This window comes from Thunnus albacares, chromosome 11 (assembly GCF_914725855.1).
Source record: "Thunnus albacares chromosome 11, fThuAlb1.1, whole genome shotgun sequence".
NCBI lineage: Eukaryota > Metazoa > Chordata > Actinopteri > Scombriformes > Scombridae > Thunnus > Thunnus albacares.
In genome coordinates, this window is record NC_058116.1 from 23,257,062 (window position 1) to 23,279,369 (window position 22,308).

At 38.2% G+C, this 22,308-nt stretch overlaps 2 protein-coding genes across 2 annotated transcripts; one reads left to right on the forward strand and one right to left on the reverse strand.

Annotated features, from left to right (window-relative positions):
• Positions 1-2,135: 2,135 nt before the first annotated feature.
• Positions 2,136-8,306, reverse strand: LOC122992566 (melanoregulin-like). The gene is made up of 5 exons (XM_044366407.1): positions 7,824-8,306; positions 7,406-7,661; positions 4,060-4,150; positions 3,760-3,926; positions 2,136-2,950 (listed from the first exon to the last, which is right to left on the reverse strand). The coding sequence occupies exons 1-5, from the start codon at positions 7,898-7,900 to the stop codon at positions 2,873-2,875; spliced, it is 669 nt and encodes a 222-aa protein (XP_044222342.1). The 5' UTR covers positions 7,901-8,306; the 3' UTR covers positions 2,136-2,872.
• A 293-nt stretch (positions 8,307-8,599) lies between these two features.
• On the forward strand, positions 8,600-16,788 carry LOC122992425 (carboxypeptidase O-like). The gene is made up of 11 exons (XM_044366216.1): positions 8,600-8,784; positions 10,101-10,164; positions 10,384-10,485; positions 11,783-11,893; positions 11,989-12,105; positions 12,341-12,434; positions 13,145-13,237; positions 13,403-13,512; positions 13,876-13,960; positions 14,655-14,735; positions 14,830-16,788. The coding sequence occupies exons 1-11, from the start codon at positions 8,717-8,719 to the stop codon at positions 15,039-15,041; spliced, it is 1,137 nt and encodes a 378-aa protein (XP_044222151.1). The 5' UTR covers positions 8,600-8,716; the 3' UTR covers positions 15,042-16,788.
• Positions 16,789-22,308: the final 5,520 nt, after the last annotated feature.

The following is a 22,308-nucleotide window of genomic DNA, read 5'->3' on the forward strand; positions in this document are numbered from 1 at the left end:
TGCAGTGATGTGGACAACGACCTCCTGGAGCCTAATTATTTTTGACCATCAACGGGAGTCACAGAGGGACACTCACTGTCTCCATGAGTGTGTGTGACCATAATGCCCACACCCTGACCACTGGACTTTGTCAGATTTTGTCTTAGACACAGGGGTACACAGATTTACATATTTACTTAAGTAAAACAACCAATACAGCAATGTAAAAAATACTCCATTACAAGTTAAAGTCCTGCATGAAAAATCCTACTCAAGTAAAAGTACATAAGTATTATCAGCTTGATGTAGTGAAAGTATTGCAGTAAAAGTAGTGGTTTGGTCCCTCTGACTGATATATTATTATATATGACCTCATTAGCATCAGCATGTAAGCAGCATGTTACTGTTGTAGCTGCTGGAGGTGAAGCTAGTTTGAACTACTTCATATACATTAAGCTAGTTTAGTCCAGTGGTCCCCAACCTAAGGGTCAAAGGGTCACCAGATAAATCTGAGGGGTCGTGAGATGATTAATGGAAGAGTAAGGAAAAAAAGTTTAGTTCTCTAATCTTCGATTCATGATGAAATATTGGATCATTTGAACATTTATTGAAATGAAACCATGTGAGAAGTTGAGGGAAAAATCACAATGTGGTGGAGCTGTTAACAACTCATAGACATGTGAAATGTGACCCCGACTACACACTGCTTTTTGTAAAATGTCAAAAGCCAAAAAGGTTGGAAACCACTGGTTTCATCTTTAACAATGTGTTGTATTCTAAAAGCTTGTTATATTTTCCATTGTGTCAAATTTTCATCTGAAAAGTAACTAAAGTTGTCAAATAAATGTAGTGGAGTAGAAAGTACAATATTTCCCTCTGAAATGTAGTGGAGTGGAAGCATAAAGTAGCACTAAATGGAAATACTCAAGTAAAGTACAAGTACCTCAAAACTGTACCTAATTACAGTGCTTGAATAAATGTACTTAGTTACTTTCCACTGCTTACACACACACACACACACACACACACACACACACACACACACACGCACACACACACACAGAGGTAGATGAGCAGTTGACCCTAAGAAGTGGACACATGCAGCTACCAGAATTTGATGGTGTAGTCTTTTTTTTTTTCTCTCTTCTTTGTGCGCCAACATCATACCTCTTAATCATTCACTTCTTTCTTCAGTCACATTTCAGTCCAATAAATAGAAGAACAGAAGATCAGTGCCTCCCGCACACTTCGGGGAGGAGGGGGGGGGATAATATTTCAGTGAAAGTTTAAAGAATGATGTCAGCATTGCACAATGTAAAATGCACACATGCACACACATACAGTGGTTTAATGAGAAAAAGGTGCAGGCTGCACAATGCCTTTCAGTGCTGCCAGACTATTGGTCCGCCCCTCGTACTGCTCCCCTCCCCCAATGACTCCCCTCTTTTAGTTCCACATCTGTTTCCCTAACTTGGGAAGGGGCCTTGGAGAGAACAATATCTGGGTCAGAGTAAACTCTCTTTCTGTGTAAGTGTGTGCACAAGCATGTATGTGTGTGTGTGTGTGTTTGACATACCAAAACCATCAGCCGTCTCTCACTCCTTGGACTTGAAGACAGTGCAGTCACCCAAGTGGGTGTGTGCAGTTCAGAGAGTGTATACAGTAACACCCCTAAAATTATTCAAAAAATGGTTCTGAGTATCATCTGCATTGTGCACAAATCTTGAATCTCTGTTCAGAAACCAAAGAGTGAGAAGTTCATGCGAATTTATATTTTCATCTTTTTTATTGTTTGGAAAAATGTTGTGACGTCTCCTATTTTGAATCTGAAACAAACAAAATTGCGTTTCAAGCTCTCCTAAACATTACTGATTAACTTAATTCCTCTGCATCCCACATCATCGTAAACAATAATGCAAATGCTCAGTATTCTCTGTCTTTTTATTTTTCTAAAGAAACAACTTCATGGGTTAAATATTGTAAAAGAGTTTCACACCATCCTGATATAGAAGTTTCCAGCCAGTATTGAAGTTTTGTTTTTTTAACTGTCAGTTGAGTCACTGGAATATGACTGTATGCTGCCATCTTTTGGACGAAACTAGTAGCACAGTGTCAAACTGAGGCAAGTAAGTTTGAATGAGACAGACTGAGGCAGCTCCTGCCTCTGGATTATACTTTATTAGTGACAAGGTGAACAAGAAATAACAAAATACTATTAGAGAAACACACAGCTTGTTTTGTTATCATTGGTACAATCAATAGTTATCTGTGTTAAGGAAGTTTTTAAGTTTCTTTTTTTTTTATCAAAGTGTTTATATATACCTAAAACCAAAAAGGCAACACAAACAAACAAAATTTTTACCAGAAAGTTCCTCCACTTGTTTGTTGATAGACCCAAACTCACAAGGACACTTGTTTGCATACATTTTCACCATACCAGAGCAGTGCTTCATTCTTTTGTTTTTCTACCTCTGCACAGTGTCAGTCACTGAGGAAATGCCACTATCCCATGCCTTATTATTTGTCTTTTTTTTAATAGCTGAACAACAGTGTACTAGTGCAACAAAATTGAGTAAAACTTGAGCAAATAAATAAATTAAGCATAATATTCTATACAGCGTTACATGCATGGCTTAACAGTAAATGTGCAACTTACAAATACGCAGTGGAATAAATGAATTCAGCCAAAATATCAAATAGAAAGTATTTCCATTAAAATAACACCACAACTAAAGAAAAACTGTGGAGAAAAACTCTGGAAAAATGCTGGAGTGTTATAAAATAAACATGTGAAAATGATTAAAATACTATCAAAATGGCTGACACATTTTTAATCTTCTCAAGATTTGTTTTATAGTTTCTTTATTTGGTTTTTTGTTTGTGTCGCTGTCTCTCAGCTGTCTTTCTGAGGATATTTTTCTTTGGCCAGTCTGACAAAGTCCTCAGCGCTGTCCAGGGACACCAGGCGGTCCTGAAGAAGATGTGAGCAGAGGACAAAAAGATGGAGGCAGGCGAGTCATGATGAGAGACAAGAAGGGAGATAAAGAGGATAGAGTAAAAGGAAGAGAGTGAAAATGTTCTGTAGTTCTAATATTAGACACAATGGATGCTTTGTAAGATCCACTGCACATAGCATTAATGTAATGACATCTTTTAAGAGTAGTGCAGAGCCATCCCTTCTTTTTATTAAGTTATGGAGATTAAAAGAAATCAATTTTCTTAGAATGGGAAATGACATTTTAACAAGCCAAAATGGGCCGTTGTTTAACCCTTACACACTGTTCAGGTCAAATTTGAACCATTTTTTACATATGAGAGCAGTAGAAAAATCCTTAACACCTTTCTTTCAGCCTTAAATTTTATGACTCCTCCTAAAATAAGCCATAATATACCAATAATATGGAAATGTTTCAACTTTTTATAAAAAAATCTATGCAGCTGATACACATTTTTGTACATAATGGGTGTAACAGGTTAAATATGACACAAATTTATTAAAAAATTCAAAAATCATTCAAAAATGTTGTTGCATTCTTCACAATCAATAACATTCACTGAAATCAATGAATTACGGCTGTTATGTTCTCCTGTTTTAGGTAACTGGAGACCATAATATAGTGTGACTGTGAATGTTTTTTCTCCATAAACAAATTGCATAAAACCTAAAGAATACACTTGCTCTGCTCTCTGAAACTTAGTTAGGGATTAATCACCAATTACTAATGACTGATGAAGTATTTATGAATGAAAAATACAATTTGTGTGTGTGTGAGTCTGTACCATGACATAGAGGTATCTGTTCTGGTGTCCCGTTCCTGGAGGGAACAGAGAGGTCTGGTCCAGCAGCTGTTTGAACAGTTCAGTAGCTCTGTTAAGATGCTCCTGGTCTCGACTGAGCCGGCTCTGTCTGTTCACACACAACAAGGCATCCACCTCACACTGATAACCTGCAGAGAGAAATATGAGGGAACCCACCCTTCCCAGGTATAGGGACGGGCAGACAGGATGTAACAGAATGTAATAAATTGGAGCTGACCGGAGCGAATATTAACTGAACAGGAAAGCATCAGAGTGTCTCACCGAGCTGCAGCAGGATTTTCTTCCATCGAGATCTGACTTCACGTCGGGCGTAGCGCAGAGTGTATATGTCATAATTCAGCTTTTCCCATTCCTAAAGGTACATACACACAAATACAAATATATCATATACAACAGGTATTTTTTAAATGATGTGGAAATAGTGGGAGACAAAGCTTGTTTAGGAGAGAGAGAATTAATTAATAAATAGTCAATAACTATATATACACACAATAACCCACATATACATTTATTTTAAAAAACAAGATTAGAGGGAGATATGTATGTTAATCAACTAATCAATCAAACTAATAAATCAGTCAGGCAACATTAACAATGGCTCTGTTCCATTCAAGTGTCCCAGAAAGCCTTATTATTTACACCTTCTGTAACATGTCAACAGGTTTTCCATGGAAAAGGCCTGTTGTGAGACAAAATATTTTTGATTATATCAATCTCTTTAGTTCATGGGAGTTTGGTGACATCATGTAATGCTAGCACAACCCCAATGAACAGTGAGAGAGGTTTTCTTCACTGTAATCATTCCTACTGTTCATACCGGCTATTAAAAGATTTACTTTAAATGTGCTTTCAATGTAAGTGATGGGGGCCAAAATCCACAGTGTGTCCACACAGTCGTTTTGTCATATCAAGTAGATATCTGACACATTTACAGTCGTTTTAGCATCAAATTCCCTTTTTGTGTTTCCTTGGACAGTGTTTCCCTGTTGAGCTGCGGTGGAAATATAGTAACAAAAACAGAGACTTTGGCACTAAAAAGACTGTAACGTTGAAAGATATTTACTCAATTTGACTATTTTGGATGGCTGAAGCTTCATGTTAGCTTCAGATCAACTTTTAAATCAACTTTTAAATAGAGGACTGTGGATTTTGTCCCCCATCATTTACATTGTAAGTGCATAATGAAGGGATCATCCAACGGTCAGTATGAACAAGAGGAATTATTACAAAAAAAAACATTTCAATTCATTTCAGTTCATTTGGGCACCTGACTGTTGTTTAAGAATAGACTTGAAAATTTGTCAACCCATCCTTTAAACTGTACATTGACACCAGGTTACCTGTTAAATAATCAAAACTGTAACTGTTAATTATAAAAAGCAGAAAGTTTACCGACTGGCATGTCCTACTTTATTTACTGAGCTATTTTTATTCCCTGAGAGCTTAATCGCCTTTGAATGTAGCAGAGCCATCCTCAGTTTGTTTGTGCTAATATTAAACGCAGTTTCGCAGCACGATTGCAAGGGTTCAGTGAATATTCTCTTTGAATGGCCAGCCAGACTGTTTGGCCCACATCTCCACCAGGGAATTCATTTAATAACAATGTACCCTCTGTGTCCTGCAGCCTGCTATTCTGAATTTGAAAACTGCCTATCACATGTTCATCAAACTCAATATCTGCTCAGACACTGACAGCTCTTTTGTGGAGTTTCACAGAGGTGCAGTCCTGACATTTTGAGAAAACGTCCTCTGAACGACATTCCCAATGAATTCCCTCTGAGGAAAAAATGACTCATCAATTATTAAAAACCGTGTTTGAGTGTATGCAAATAGCAATAACAACTTTCTGGTCACATTATTTAAATGAATCAAGCACAGCTCCACAAGAAAGTTTTCTGCTGAAGACCTGGGGTCAGCTACAGTTCATTCTTCTTCAGTGGTGCCGCCCTCACAAAATTATTCCTAGTATGACGAGGAGGAGGCAGTTTTTAAAATTCAGTTATGAAGTTTAAGGGACTTTAACTTTGTGATAAAAAAAAAACCTACAGTAACTCACTGTGTGAGAATTCCTGGCTCACTGATTGAGTAAGTGAATAAAGTAGCATGTTGCCTCTGTGTGTGCGTGTGTGTGTGTGTGTGTGTGTGTGTGTGTGTGTGTGTGTGTGTGTGTGTGTGTGTGTGTGTGTGTCTTCTTTTGGAATGAGGACAGACCACAAACTAGAAAAAAGCTCAATCACCTACACTGACCTGTGGTAAGATCAGTGCTGAGAAGCTGTTTCTCACAAAGTTCATTGTCAATTAAAACAACTTAATTAAATTGACCAGACTTGCCCTTCCTCCATAAATGTTAATGAAAAGCTTCATGCCTACTGGTCAACCCATTTGAAGCTTTAGCAGACCTATGACAACATCCTACTTGTCAGGCATCAGTTATAGCTATACTGAATACTGAATGATGTGTTAAACATATACACAAACCACATGGTGCATGTATGGCACTCTTCAAACATCCTTTTAAAATATTTAAGCACAAGATGTAGCCGTAAACACACTTCTTCTAAAGTTCATTTCTTCTAATGCGATAAGGTTGATATTAAGTTATTTTGGAATCTGGCTCAAGTTCGTTTACGGATATGAGTCAACATGAAAGACTTCTTTGAGAGCCACCACCTGTGTATGTCCTCTCCCCTCATTGGATAATGACATTAGAGAGCTGCGGTGAAGCAGATAAGAAAGAGGGAGTGAATTACTGAATTATGGTACCTCCCGGTAGTACAATCTTTTGGGTACTAAGATACACAGTATATCTTTGTGAGAATGTAAATGTTCACTGTGGAGAAACTAAAGCTATATGCACAAAAATAATGCAAAAAGGATTCATGGATTCACTATAACTGAGACAATAGATGATGTTAGATGGGTCTCTTTCACAGTTCTTCACATTTCAGTAATAAAGCTAGTCATCAATAAAGCTAATATCAATTTAATAAGAGTGTTATATGGATAAAAACACAAGCAATTAAACTGATACTTATAAAAATGGCTTTCAAGTGTAAAATATAAAATCTGTTGCTGCATGTCCATCATCCCGTTAGTCTACTATGTACACTCACAGTTGTACATGTACTATACATAGAAAAAAGTGGTGCCCTCTACTGTGACTCCATTTTCCAGACACCATATCACCCAAAAAGGTGATGAGGAGCTCTCACAGATCATTTCAAAGAATGTGCTAATGAACAGATGAAAGTGATTGATACTGTAGATGATTACAACAGTAATCTTTTCTTGTAAATCATTATTTCACAACATTTTTAGTGTATAGTTAACAATAAAAACCATACTTAATCTCAAAAACATTCAGGATTCAACCATATGGTGAATCTAAATAACGAAATAACAGTAAGAAACTTTAAAAAGTGTATCCTATGTCCTGTCTAGATTCAGTTCTACTCTAGTATGTGTTATATCTTGGTGAGGGAGCTCTGTAATAATCTGTAAATGCCTGATTTTTGTCATTTTTATGAATGAAAAAATAACATACACTTCTGCTTTCTCTTTGTGTCTATGTGTGTGTGTTTATCCCAACAACACAGCTTCGTCTCACCTCTGTTGCCTTGTCAGCCCGGTCTCTCATGTTGATAAAAGCCTCTAACTCTCTGTCGGATCCTTGCCTGATGGGAGAGTCACAGGGTCTGTTTATGCTCGCCCATGGGTTTTCACTGATCATCTGGCTTTGCTGGTTGCTGCGTGGACTCCTTCTCGAAGGCTGCGGCCCAAAAAGGCTCTCCACCTCTCTGTCACTGTCGCTGGACTCACTGGATAACTGCTCTGGTGGCCTGGAAACTTTGGTGGTGCGCATTCTGGATACGAGAAAAGAATAAGAGGACATTGACTGGTTTAAAAGCAGGACATTAAGATCTTGAAACTCAACAAATTGTGTTTGATTTGAGTGCATTAAAATGAATGAAGATTAAAAGAAAAATCTAAAGATTTAGGATCACTGCAGGAAAGAAGTGTCTCACCGCAAAATAGCATTTTTCTCCTCTCTGCTGTGGTTCAGATAGTAGCGACAGCAGCAGACGGTATACTTGGCACCCATTGGCTTCTTTCCGAAAGGTTTCAACAATGGATATCCTTCCTGATCTCACGACAGTCACACCTCCTGCCACAGGTTCCTTCCACAATCCTCAGGAAATCAAAATATTTCCAAACTGAAAAGTCTGTAAATGTCCAAGACTACGAAGCCACACAATATCCTAACTTGTAATGTCCATCGTCCATCCCCCCTTTCCCTGCACTTATCCTAGCCTGAATGAGTCTGTCAATTACATTATCCACGTGAGTAGAAACAGGGGGACAACAACAACAACAACAGACACACAGGACAGTTCAGGAATGAATGGCACGTTTATCCATCAGCGCCTGATGGTGCAGAATGCAGTCTAGCTCTGTCACTGCAAAACACAGGCTCACTGCAAAATTTGTAGTTTAAATATGTATTTTTACTATCATGTACTCCCTGATTTGTGATTGGAAACATGACTTTTGGTCATGTTAAATGTCTATGTTCCGACATGAGAGGCAGTTGGTAAGTATTGCTCATTGCACTGCTACCATAGGCCTAATACCTTGTGATATCAGCTGTTATATAACTTTACTGGACAATTGATAAAGGTTAATACATAACTGATTCATAGTTCTCTCTCCCATAATCCCTCATAGCTGTTAATATGTAGCTGTAAATATTTTTGTCAACATGGTGACATGATGATCTAAGGTCACCTGTTTGAACAAAAGCTACTGCTGCTACAGGAAGAGAGTGACAGCAGTGTTAGTGCAGCTGGAGCAGGTACAACACTGAGTAAGGTGTCTGCTTGACAGGAGAAATATAAGCAAGAACGTGCAAACGGAGAAAATGAAACTTAAACTTTGGATTCTAGGTTTGTTCCTGCTAATAAACGGTGGTTTGGAGACTTCTCATAGGTGAGTTGTGTTGAGTTTACTGCTTAACTATTAAAGTTATCATTGTGTTCAAGCTTAACAATTGTGTCCAAGCAATTTTTATTTCATTTTGTGAATGAATTTAGAAATTTATTAAACAAAAGTGACAATACCTCAAATTATCTGCAGTTGCTTCTCCTTTCTGAGTTAAGGATACACATAATTTTAGATGCTTAGTATATATTTAACCCTTACATACTGTTCATATTCTGACTCTTCACAGTATCCCCACAGTAACATCTGAATCACAAATATATATTTAATTCAATGCAGTGCAGATCTCCGCCAAGTGTGTACATTCAAGATGGCAGTGAATATACCAGAAATGGGGATTTATTGATGTCGTATCGTGCCTAACTTTGGTGGATCATGACATATCGGGTATGGAATTAATTAATTAGACCAAACTTTTCTATGGATCAGTTTTTGAGCCATGACAAAGGCCAAAATGTGGTCTACGACAGACCTAGATGGGCCTTGTTTTTATCCGAGCCGATTGCCAAAAATGCTATTTCATAACACGTCGTTATATTGCGAGGACTGCTGGAAAGTCTAAGCTTTATGATAGGCTCATAAGGAATGACGTAAATAGGTTTTTTCAAAAGATTGTGAATCACAGTAACCACGAGAGGTCCTTGAGCATACAGTCATGACTGTGCGCAAAAAATATTAGGCTGATGGGTTCAGTAGTATCTTAGATTAATTGCAGACAAATACACAGACACACTCACACACACACAACCACACGTATTATCCCCTCCGGGCTTACATCTGGCAGAGATAATCACACTATTATAGTCCTGTGTTACATAAAACATGAGAACATGACAGTCATCATGATTTCAGTGAATGTTATTGAATGAGATGAATGCAGCAACAGTTTTGAATGGTGATTTTTTTTTTTTAATACGTTTTTTTTTTTTTAAAGTTAAAATATTTTAATTTCTTTATATTATGGGTCACTTTTGGGAAAGTCACAAAACTTAACTCTAAAAGAATGGTGTTTAGGATGTTTTACTGTTACTAAATGCAAATATGGGTGAAATTAGACCTGAATAGTATGTAAGGGTTAATATGTTGCTGTGTGTATTCACAGCTAGGCTACACCATTTCTCTGAACTTTATACAGTATCTAATGTTTTCCTTTTCTTATAGAAAGTATTTAATGGCCTCAGATTTAACACAAACTTTTGCTAATTCACTATTAAATATGCTAAATGTTGACATACTGAAGGGGTATTTTTTGATAATTAAAAATCTAATAAATCATGTATTTGTAATTCTGTTAATTTTTTTAGTTTAGTGGATGGTTTGGAATCAATGTGGAATTATGACTACACCAAATATCACCCTATGGATGAGGTAAGGTTATATTCAAATACATGTACTCTAAGTTGTACATTCTGTAGTTTTATTAGTTGAGATTGCACACATTCAATCAGTCTCCACTGTAGTTTTAGTTTGAAATCATGTTCGCTTTTATCGCTTTAATCTTTGTAGATTACACATGGACCTTGGCCACATGAAGCTATAAATGCCATTATCAAATTTAATTATCACACTAATTAAATTGCAATACAGATATACCGCTGGATGGAAGATGTGAAGCAAAGGAACCCCGAACTGATTTCCTCTACTGTCTATGGACACACCTATGAAGGAAGAAACATCACACTGCTGAAGGTATTTGACACATTTCTTTGTATCTTCTTGTTTTGGAGCAACAAAAACAGTGACATCTAGTGGTTTGTAGCCACACATGAGTATGAAATCACAAGTAAAGTGTGTGATGTTTTATTCCAAGTGTCCCTGTTAGTCATGATGATGTACAACACACTGAAACTCTGCTGACTTCTATACCTTCACATGTAATCCTACTTGTGATATATGAACTATTGTGACTCACGTTTATGCAAATGCCAGATACTCCTACTGCTTTTAAGCAACATGTTCAGATTAAGTTAAGGATCATCCCGGTGTTTAGCTCACTGCAACTGCAAGTGTTGTTATAAGGGGTAAAATTGTGTGCTAAACCAAAGAACAAATGATCTAAATTAAAGAGTGCACAAGATCCAGTCATACAAATATAGGTCCTTTAGAATAAATTACCTTCCTTCAAACAGAAAATACAGGAGTCTGTGGTGTAAATGCCTACTTAACTCAGGAGCCCACAGGGATGGGCTGTGATGTGGGGATTTGGTGAATATTTTAAGATTGCAGTCATGGTGTCTGGAAGGAACATGTACAACCAGCGGGTTACAAGAGCAGAGCAGAATCTCATATTTTTGCAAGGACATTTATGAGAGGCTGAAGGCAAGCAGTAGATCAGAAACGTCTCGCTGGAGCTCAGACTGTGCTTTATAGCACAGCTATCAGCAGGCTCTTGGAGGTGATAGGAGCTACTAATAAGCACAAATTGAAGGCCACACTGGCTGACACATTTTGGATCAATATCCTTGAAAACAGACGCCTGTGTTTTCTCTGTTTTGTTTGTCTGGTTTAGGTTGTTAATGCTGTGTTGTTATAGTGTTTGTTTTGTAGGTGAGGAGGTGATTGTGATTTTTGCAATATAGAGCTCTGTAGATGAGAGCAACACTGAGGAAATTAACGAGATGTGTCGTTACAAAAAAATTACATGTATGCTATGTCACAGGGGCACTACTACAAATTCAACCCACAAAAAACAGGTCACTTTGATCCCTGAAACATAAACATCCAAAATCCCTGACATGTTTAAAGGCCAATGTCCAGCTTATCACTGGAGAGAAATCATGTTATTTATCTGTCTGTCTGTATGTGTTAGCTCTGTGATAGACTGAAACCTGAGAACAAGATGTGAAACATTAATGTAGGTGGAAAGAACGTTGTAAGGTGGCTTTTAGCTGCAATTTGGAACGGCAGTATCTCAAACAAAATGATAGAATAGATAATTAAACCAGGGTATGTTGACAATACTCATGGTTCTGTTGTGCATCTCTAGTTGGGACTAGAAAACCCGAAGGGCAAAGAGAAGAAGGTGATATGGGTTGACTGTGGTATTCATGCTCGTGAGTGGATCGCCCCCGCCTTCTGTCAGTGGTTTGTCAAAGAGGTTTGTACATTGAAACATAATTTGGATGCTACATATGCACAAAAACAATGAATACATTATCAGCGTTAACAGTGTTTAAATTTCCTTCTGGTCAGATTGTGCAGTCATACAAAACCAATGAAAAGCTGGAGCAGATGCTGCAGAATGTTGACGTCTATGTTACTCCTGTGATCAATGTGGATGGATATATATTCACCTGGGCCAATGACAGTGTGAGTCCTTTTCAGGTTTTATTATTGATAATCATTTTTCAGTTAATACGGTTCATTTAATTCACTTAGATCCAGGAAGCAACACTGACTTACTGAATGACTTCTCTCCAACTTATGTTTCCTTAGTTAACTTAGAATTATATTATAGTCACAGCTGTGACAATAACTGAGTGACTTCACAATTCATTAACCATGCACAATCAAACTGACCTCTTTGCATGTGATTTCCATGTAGACTCGTCTGTGGAGAAAGTCTCGTTCCCCCCCTCCTCCAGGTGGTAGCTGTTACGGTGTTGACCTCAACAGAAACTTTAATGCCAACTGGGGAAGTGAGTATGACTAAGTTGAATAATATTTGATTATATGATTTTATTTGGTGGCACCAGCTATCTATCTATGTTCACTTTGTCAGACTACCATTAATAAACCATAAAGGCCAATTACACATAAAACATGGTGTCATATTCAAATTTAGTGTTACAAATTTTGCAGACAGGCAGAATGTGCTTAAAACAACACATAGACTCAACCAATTTTCAACAAGATGTCTAATTTTTCTACTAACAAAAACTAGCTTGATATTGTCATGTCAGGCTGCTATACTTAAAAGGTGCAAAGGGGCATATTTACTGTCCCCAAAGCACATAATTACCACAATAAATCTACATGGATGTTAATAAGGTTGTCGATCAATACCTGTGTTTCAATGATTACTGCTGTAGCTCATTTTCTGATCTGTACTCTGGTTTGTAACAAAACCTTGACGAATACTAAACTTTTAAGAGACTCCCAAGTCAATTCACATGTTACTGATACTCACCACTCAATCTCTCTGACACCTACAGTGTTAACAAACTTGTCTCAATGAATTCACATTCATATACAATTTATTTTTATCCAACTTAAACTTAAACTAAACCTATAAAAAATAAAAATAAAAAACATCTGTGAGTAATGTGTTGATGTTTTTTGTTGTTCCTTTCAGACTTAACCTCAACATTTATAGTTTAATCTGAAGCTCTTTTGTTTCTTTCCTCAGCGGTTGGAGTGTCATTTAACAGTTGTGCACTCACCTACTGTGGGGAATCACCAGGATCAGAGCCTGAGGCTAAAGCTGTGATGGACTTTGTCGGTAATTATCTAGCTAGCTAACTATCTATCTATAAAATGGCATAAAAATTACCTAGATCTCTCAGCTCAAAGATGTACCTTTAAGAGGTTAAACATTGTTACTTCAGCTTGATATCAATCATTCATTTTTTTGTTTTGTTTGCTCTGTATGTATGTATGCATGTAGGTAAGATGATTAAACAGACTCTACTTTTCCTCACCATCCATTCTGCTGGACAACTTATACTCCTGCCATATGGCCACCCTGAGATTTATGCACCCAACTACAATGAACTGGTTAGTGTGTGAATTTGTATTGCGTTGAGGAGTAAACTTCTGGGCAAATGATGCACAGCTTTTATAATCTACAGCTGTGGAGGTTTTTGAGGACAGTTGAGAAAGAAAGATGTTGGTTGAGAGATGTCGACATTATCAAAAAGGTCATTATAGTCCAAGCTATGCTATGTCTTCTCCTGATTTTAACTGCTAACCATTTCTTAACAGTATCCATCTGAAATTTTGTGCAGTGCACTGCTAAAACATTTCAGACACTTCCCATTGTCAGCCATACAATACTGTATCAGCCATATTCCCTAGTAAGATTTCATCTAACAGAGAGTACGGGAATTTGGTTTACCAAAGTCTTTGTGAACTGTACAGGTTTCAGTTGGTGAGGCAGCAGCAGCCGAAATGAAGAAGGTGCATGGAATGAACTACACCGTAGGAACGTCTCCACAGATCCTCTGTAAGACCTGTTCTCTCCTGTCCTTACCTGTCATAAATAGCAGATACTAGCGCACAGTTCGATCTTTAATAAGTCACTTTGAGGTTCTTATTCTTGAGCACCCTAAATATAAATAATGAGATGTGTTAATGTTCATCGTGAATGAGTGCAATAGCATGAAACAACAACATCTTGTCCTCCTTTTCAGTCCTTCTGTACAACATACAGTTTAGTTTGGAGTAACTGGATTCTAATTTCAAAGCTTTGTTGATTTGAGCAGACTGTGATATGCAGCATACCCCATTTTGGACAATAGAGAGCCAAGATACAGCAACAGCTAAATGGATATACAAATAGCGCACAAGTTAGTGTTTGTACAACAAGACTAGATCAAGGCCTAGTAATTGACTAAATATGACTGGACCGTGTATAAAATGGCTGTGAAGTTACACCATTGGTCAGCCTTTGTCGGTCAGGGACAGACATTCGCATTTATAGGGCTGGTCCCTGCAGTCCAGCCAAAAAGAAAGGCAACAAAAAGACATAATGATTAGATTATTCAAACCAAAAGGGAGATGACTACTTTGATATCAGAGGAATGTGCGAAGAAGGAAAATAGGGCTGTAGGATCAACTTAACTGATGCTTTTTTGCTTTTATCCCACCTTCTCTCCCTCCTCTGAAAAATGTTCTCTCTTTGTCTCTTTCATCCTCAGATGCGAATTCAGGTTCAAGTCGTGACTGGGCTCGTCTCAGTGGCATCCCATTCTCTTACACCTTTGAGCTGCGAGACAAAGGTGAGTTGGACCTCGTTAACGTGGACTGTAGTCATCAGTCAAACGTTATGTGCTGGCTTTTACTATATTTTGGTGTCATTAAATGGTCCTCCAGGTAACTTCAGCCACTTGCTGCCAGAAGAGCAGATTCAGCCAGCCTGTGAGGAGGCCTACGCAGGAGCTCTTTCCATCATTACATATGTTCACGCCAAGGCCTTTAACAGCAGTACCCTCCCTAACGCTGCTGTCATCACAGTTACTGGTAATGTTATGAAGATATGGAGCACTATGATGGCTGTGTTTCTCACCACAGGGGTCTTGGTGTAAGACAGTGAAAACGTCATCATATAAGGTTGTGCCACCAAATTAGTAGACAGAAAGAGATACTATACATTCTTGTGGTGTCAAACCTCTCTGAGAACAGCCAGCATGTCTGTCTTTGAATAAAAATATTTTTGCTGTATGCTTGCAAAGGCTTGCACAGCTGACATTCAAGAGGATGATCTATATTCAAAAAGTTTAGAGATGATAATTGTGCTTACAACCGAAATATTTATTTCTGCATCTATGCTGTTTGTAATGTATTGTAGTCTTTCTGACAAAAATATGTTTGCCCACATTTTATAATCATTAGTGTTAATTTTAGGAATGATATAATGAAATAAGCCTGATACCAAAAGTCTTAATATCTATGCTTAAACAACTACATTATCATTCTATTATTATCATTCTTTATTATTTCTATATTTTACTTCAAAAAGATAGCTAAATATACAGAAAAGCATGATTGTAATTTTGTTCCTATTTTCCACAGCAGGGGGCAGTATCGTCCCATTTTAAACACCACAGTCTTACATATCCATGTGAGCTTGTATTATCTCTAGTATATACAGTATATGTATAACTTAAAATGTGCATCTAAATTTGGGGTTGTAAAATTATAATATCTGGCAGACATATGCTATTTAAACAGGAATAAAGATTGCAGAAAACAGTTTGTGACTATGGCTGGTGGAGTATAGCAGCCTCCTCTGCTATAAACATCTTATTGTTCGTCATCACATCTGGTTCTCTTCTGTTTTAACAGCCTTTATAACGACTGAAAAACAAATATGTTTTTTTTCATTCCCGACTGATTATTGGCATGACCACAGACTTGGGTGTGTGTGCATGCATTCCTGTGTTGGACTGTTTTGACTGCCTTTGTCCATGGCTACCATGCTTTCCCAAATCCCCCCAAAAAACCCTATTATAAACATACCACAGTGATTAAGCCCTTTATACACATATTATCCATGCCCCCAAATTAATTCATTACAGCATGATCATATTAGACTTTCAGGGTCGGTGTTTGTTAACACAAAGGCCTCAGACATTAACTACATGTCATGGGACCAGATGGTAAAAGGTCCTAATAAGGATGTACAGTATCAGATGATCAATTAAATAATTAAATATCTTTGTCTCACTTTTTGAATCAGTGTAGTGTATCAGGACAGGTAGTAATAAAGCAGGCATCTACATGGAAAATGCATCTACATGAAAAAATCACTGTTACAGTGTAATAAACACTGTAACTGAATGAAAAATACCTCTATTGGCCAACAACCACAACAATCTCTAATTGTTAATTGTAGCTTGTACTGCCAAAGCTTTGCTGTATCTATCTGCTTTACAGAACACAGTGGTATCTTTATTTGCTGTTGTCCTTTTTATTTCATCTACTTACAATTTCACAATGTTAATCATCCAAGCATCCAAGCATCCAAGCATCCAAGCCTAGACTACGTTTTGGAGGCAGCCACTTTATTTAATAGCTGGTCTGAAATTCAATTTAAGGTGCATTAGAAGATGTATAAAGTGTATTTTTTTTCTGCAGATGTCCTTAAAGGGGACATAACATGCTTTTTGTGTTTTTTTTATCATTTATATACTGTTATTATGTCAGGTGTCTCTCTTAAACATAATCAAAGTTGTGTAAAAAAGCTGCTTTCATGTCAAAAGCCAGGGCTTCAACCTGCTCTGAACGCTTCATTTGCATTCCAAAGGTTGTTCCACATGTTGTTCGCCTTATCAGATTCGGGGTCTAACATGTATGGATGTATTTCAGAAGTTTATATATTGAGTAAAGAACAGGAAAAAGAAGCAAAATCTGACTACTATTGTTTGTTTATGTATGAGTGGGCTCATTGGGAGGGGGGCCTTAAAGAGACAGGAGCTAAAATGGCCTGTTTCAGACAGAGGCTGAACTGAGGCACTTTGAACTGTAAATCATGCAAAGGGTTAGGGTTGGGGTTATTCCAGTAGAGCCCCAGAATGAAAATATAGACCTGGAAACGTGCATATGTCCTCTTTCAGATCCAGTTCCGCATCATTCCTGACTGAGATTCAGTTTTTCATCGTAGTGTCTTGTAGTGTTTCAGAGATTACGCTGCAACCCACAGAACCAGTGGAAATTAGGTGGAAACACCTCATTCCTGTCATGGTTAACTTGAACCTGAACTTCTCTGATTCATGGTTCAAAGTCAAGTCTTCCTTACTTTCTCACATCACTTACTTTTTTCTACAATGGATGGCTTTATCCTTCTTCTGAAATTTTCTCTTTGGATTTGAAAGTCTTTGATCTATTCGGAAAAAAGTCCCTTGTTAACAGTTAATTTTGCTTGCAAGCATATTTGTTTGTGTAGAAGAGTAAGTTTCTGTCGAGAACTTTAGATATACAGATTTCCCCTCAGACGTCCTCTCTCCCCCTGTCTTTCTCTCTGAGATTTATATTTCCAGAGCCTATTCTCCCCTGCTACCTCAGTGACTGCTAGACCACCAGTTATTCAGACACACATGCGCACACACACACCACGTCATTGACAATGTGACATTGACACAGTGCAGTTGAATACCTTATGTGAGTGTGAGTGATGGACCACTCACCCTGATGGCTGTTCCCTAAAGGTGTGCGTACATGTGTGTGTGTGTGTGTGTGTGTGTGTGTGTGTGTGTGTATGCTGTATTTGAGCAGCAATGGAAATAAAATTATATTCCAGCTCACAAGAACAGAACAGAGAGACTGGTCAAACACCATGGGAGCAAGAGAATAATAAGCAGGAAAACTGACACACACACTCACATACAGCCCTTCGGGGAACTATTCACTGTTCCATCACTTACCGCCATGGAAGATACTCTCACACACACACATATCCACATGACACACACACACATGAACATAAGAACTGGGCAGGGATTCAGAGACACAGATTGAAGGTGATTATAATTCACAGTGAAGTCTGGCTGGTTTAGTTGTCACCAGCTCATCCATCTATGTGTGTGTGTGCGCATGTGTGGTTGAGCACTCATCAAGGTAGCAGGAGGAAAAAACACACTGTGGACATATAAATCACAAAGATAGAGAAAGAGGGAGAGAAAATAATCAAGCCTAACATCAAGGAAGAGGTGAATGAAGTATGAATGGAAGGGACAAAGAGATAGGTATAGAAAAAAACAAAAGGAGGGAGAAATAATGTATAAGATAGAGCAGAGTGTGATTAAAAACATGACTTAGTGAAAGTAAAGACTGATGATTTCACTCAGGTCTTCCACAAAGGGAAGAAATACGCATGGTTCAACAATAAAACAATGTGAGCATACAGTATGTTCCAGATTTTGACTCCTCCAGTTCACCAATCTTGTGAGAGAAAGTGGCTGAATGAGGACGGTGCAAAAGGGGATCTTTTCTGAGTGCTTTTAAAATTCAGCCGAGCCTTTATTGAAAAGATGATTCAACAGTGGATGGAGTTGAGACTTTTTCATAACCAATTTTTATTCCTATTTTGTCCCGAGTGGAAGCTCATTAAATCATACTGGTGCAGTGACATTGTTGGCACCTTGAAGCAACAGTTCCACGGACTATTTTAGTCCCCGATCAATATGAAACCAGTCACCAGGGGACACGTGTGACAGGGAGCGCTCTGCCTCCGTGTCAGACTGTGATACATTGGGAAAGTTAGTAAAAAAGAGAGGGAGAGCAGAAAGTTTCACAGAATCTAGTTAGGTTTATCCAGAGAAATTTTGATGATTGGACATTTCCTGTAAGGTCTCAACAATGAAGATCCTGTTGAAAAGTTAATTACAGCCATGCAGCTAAAGGAAATGAGGAAATGATAGTAATATGTTTATTCAGGCTTGTATGTATTTTATTTCTAGTGTGTGAATACACCCAAAGTCTCACAAACTCTGTGTGAATCCCCCCAGGTGGCAGCCAAGGGTTTCATTTCCAGACGTTTGAGGTTAAAAGAGGAGAAATCATGTTTTTGTTTCCGTGAATGTTGCAGAGCTTGCCCCGATTTGGTTGTCATTTGTCTGTTTCACTCTGTTTCACACAGACACCAATGGGAAAACACCCATGTTACTGTTCTCTTTTCAACTCAGAGTGTCTCCAAGATGATATCCCCACTATGTCTGCATGTTTCACCACGGATACTTTCACATTTTTTTAAGCTGTGGAGGGTGTCATGGGGCTCCTCAGCTCCTCTAAAACACGTGCATTCACATGTGTGCCACACACATTCAGATGATGAATAGGAGTGTGTGTGAGAGGGCTCCTCTGCTGTGCACCCATGACATATCTTTGCCACATAATTTTTATCGCTAATCAATGTAGATGACACCATTTTTTACACACTGTCATGGACGATCAATGAGAATTATGCCATTTTTTAAAACTGTCACTGGCAATCAATGACAGTGGCGCCATCATCTGCATCTACTGATCATTACAACTGGTCATCAATAACAAAGCTGGCTCGGGATGACACATGATCATCATACTGGTAGGCCATGATGATAGATAGATATGTGTGTGTGTGTGTGTGTGTGTGAGTGTGTGCGTGTGTGATAAGATATGATATGATATGCGAGAAAGGAAATGTGTGAAGCCAAGTGGAAGACAAAGAGAGAGAACTCATAAAAACAAGAACACACACAAAGGTGGCTGGAAAGAATTTAATTGACACTAGAGAGACACAAAGTTGAGGAAATGGAGCGGCCATATTTCAAGCTATGATTCTGTCAAAGCTGTCAACAGACAGTAGAGTAGACAACACAACCTCCCTCCCTTCCTTCCTTCCTTTCTGTCAAACAGACTGTCTAGGTGTTCACGTAGGTGATTATCATTGAAAAATTGACTTTTTTGCCACTTGGGGTCAGCGCTACCACAGATTGTATATAAAGATGGAAGTAGCGAGGTGTGACATCATCTATTGGTTTGCATTGGTGCTAGTTTGAAGTCCAGAGTTTCAGCTTATGGTCGGCGCCATCTTTCCTGTTTGGATCCCAGACCTTCCAAATAAGGACTGCCGGGTGTTGCCTTTTATTCTCTGGAAACACACCCCGCTACCTCAGACCAAAGCAAACGTTAGCTTACGTGGCCTAACATTAGCTACTTTAGCTAAACTGTCCAACTAAGTGCGAGTCCTGGAGCCAGAGAGAGCAGCAGGTGAGCAAACTGTCAGTCACAGCAGGCATCAAAGCTACTATAAGTCTTCAAATCTTATTAATGGAGCAATAATTTCCAAAATGACCACCAGCACACTTATTTGAGGGCATGGATTTTTTGATTGAGACCATAATGACTTGTTGAAAAAAATATTGTCTTAGTATTTCTAGACAGCCCCACCAGGAAATTGCACATGCAATAATTAACGCAAATTCAGTAAACCTTGCAATATTTGTGATTTGGACCAATTGTCGCATTCTGTGTTGTGCTTACTTACATCTTCGCAGCATGCATTCAGCAGGGATTCAGGTGCGCATTCAGGTGGAAGATGGACAAATCTCACCCGCCAACAAATATGATGCCATAGACCAAGCAAAACAATTCCCAAAAGTTCCCAAATGAGGTCTGCATTCAGTTAGTCAGAGGATTACAAGTGGATGTTATTCAGACAGCAAAGATGGACATAATCTACCTCAAACATAAAAACGGGCACTTTGGAAATTAATCTATATTTTTATGTTAATGAATTTATTTTAATGGCATTATTGACTGGTTTTATTTTGTTTCTGTGATATGAAGCATGCTTTTTATCAAAGGAAGTGATTACATATGACTCTTCATTGGTAGTAGTTTTAAAAAATGGCATTATGGCAGTTTTTCCCAATTTCCGCAATTTCACCACACCACAAGGGAACGTAAAACACTGCAAGTTGCATTGTGATTTTTAATTCCATTTTTGGCTGCAATAATCACAAAAAACTCTGACATGTTATCATCTTACAAAGATGTAGTGGCGTGTTAACAGACAGTTGCCTAATTAATACATCCACCAGACACTGTCACTCAGTTGGAGTTCTGTTTGTGTCCACCTGGAGAATGTTCCCTCTCTGGTTTTGTTTTCCTGTGAGAAATAACTGACTCCTTAGCTGCTTAATGCTCCAATATGTTGACCAGCTAGTCGCTCATTTTGTCTGTCTGTCATTTGGTGCTTGGCAGGTAGCGTATGGTGGGTTTTTAGAGCTTTTAGCTTAGAACAGCTGCTGCTATTTGTTGATACAAGTAACCCCTTTTCACATTATACATAACAATTTTATCCATTGTTAAAATAAATAACTTATTAGAGCAGGTTTAAGAAAATAATCAGAAGCCCACTTACTAGCTAGCTGCATCCATCTAGCATCCATGGCTGATAATTAAACCAGATAGAGCCACACACAATGAGCCAATTAGCCAAGTTTTTCAGTGTTAAACTCATATTAAATAATAATTATGGATGTGTTTTACTCCCAACGTTGGTTATTGTTTATTGTTATTTAGTCATGAATATCTCATGCTATTAGCTTCACTTTCCCATCTGTATCTCTGTCTATTTAAGTGTAAATGTGCTTGTGCATGAGTATGCATACAGTATGTGTCAGTATTCCTCCCACTACATTACCACAGGTGGCTAAAAAGCCTACAGGAGTTTCATCAGTGGTAGATCACGTAATAATTAAGGTTTCCTTTATAACCACATGATGTTATTCTAAAATGGGTAGCAGCTCCTCTTAGCAGAGTGAATCACTTCTTCTGTTCAGTGAGAGAGGATATGCTGATGTACAGACATGTGATAGGTGTGGTGCTCCTGTATAAACATGAAAAATGTACTGCTTCTCTTGTCCCAGTTCTCACCAGTGACCGTGTGAGCACAAGGGTGATTTATTTTATTTACTTAACCAGGATGAACTTTCCAACTGAAGCCAACTTCCTCTATTTTACAAGTGTAGAAATATGCCCCTGTGAGAAATAAGCCTTCATCTTCTTCTCATTAGCTTAAATTTGTCTCTCTCTTAATCCTCTAAGATGTTTCATTATGGAATATGAAAAGTTTCCCTTGTCTCCTTGTCTCTCAGACAGCCACCTCACTTCTTAAAGTTATTATTTTAACCTTCGTGACTGACAGCTCTTTTTCACCTATGATCTCTCTTCATCTCCCTGAACCTTGAAAACAAGGCAAGACGTATTCCCTCCACTTCCTGCTTGGCACGCTGGCTCAAACGGTTGACCCTACATTCTCCGCATGAGATAACTATGAAAATAACTCACATCCTTTTTTTCCTGCTC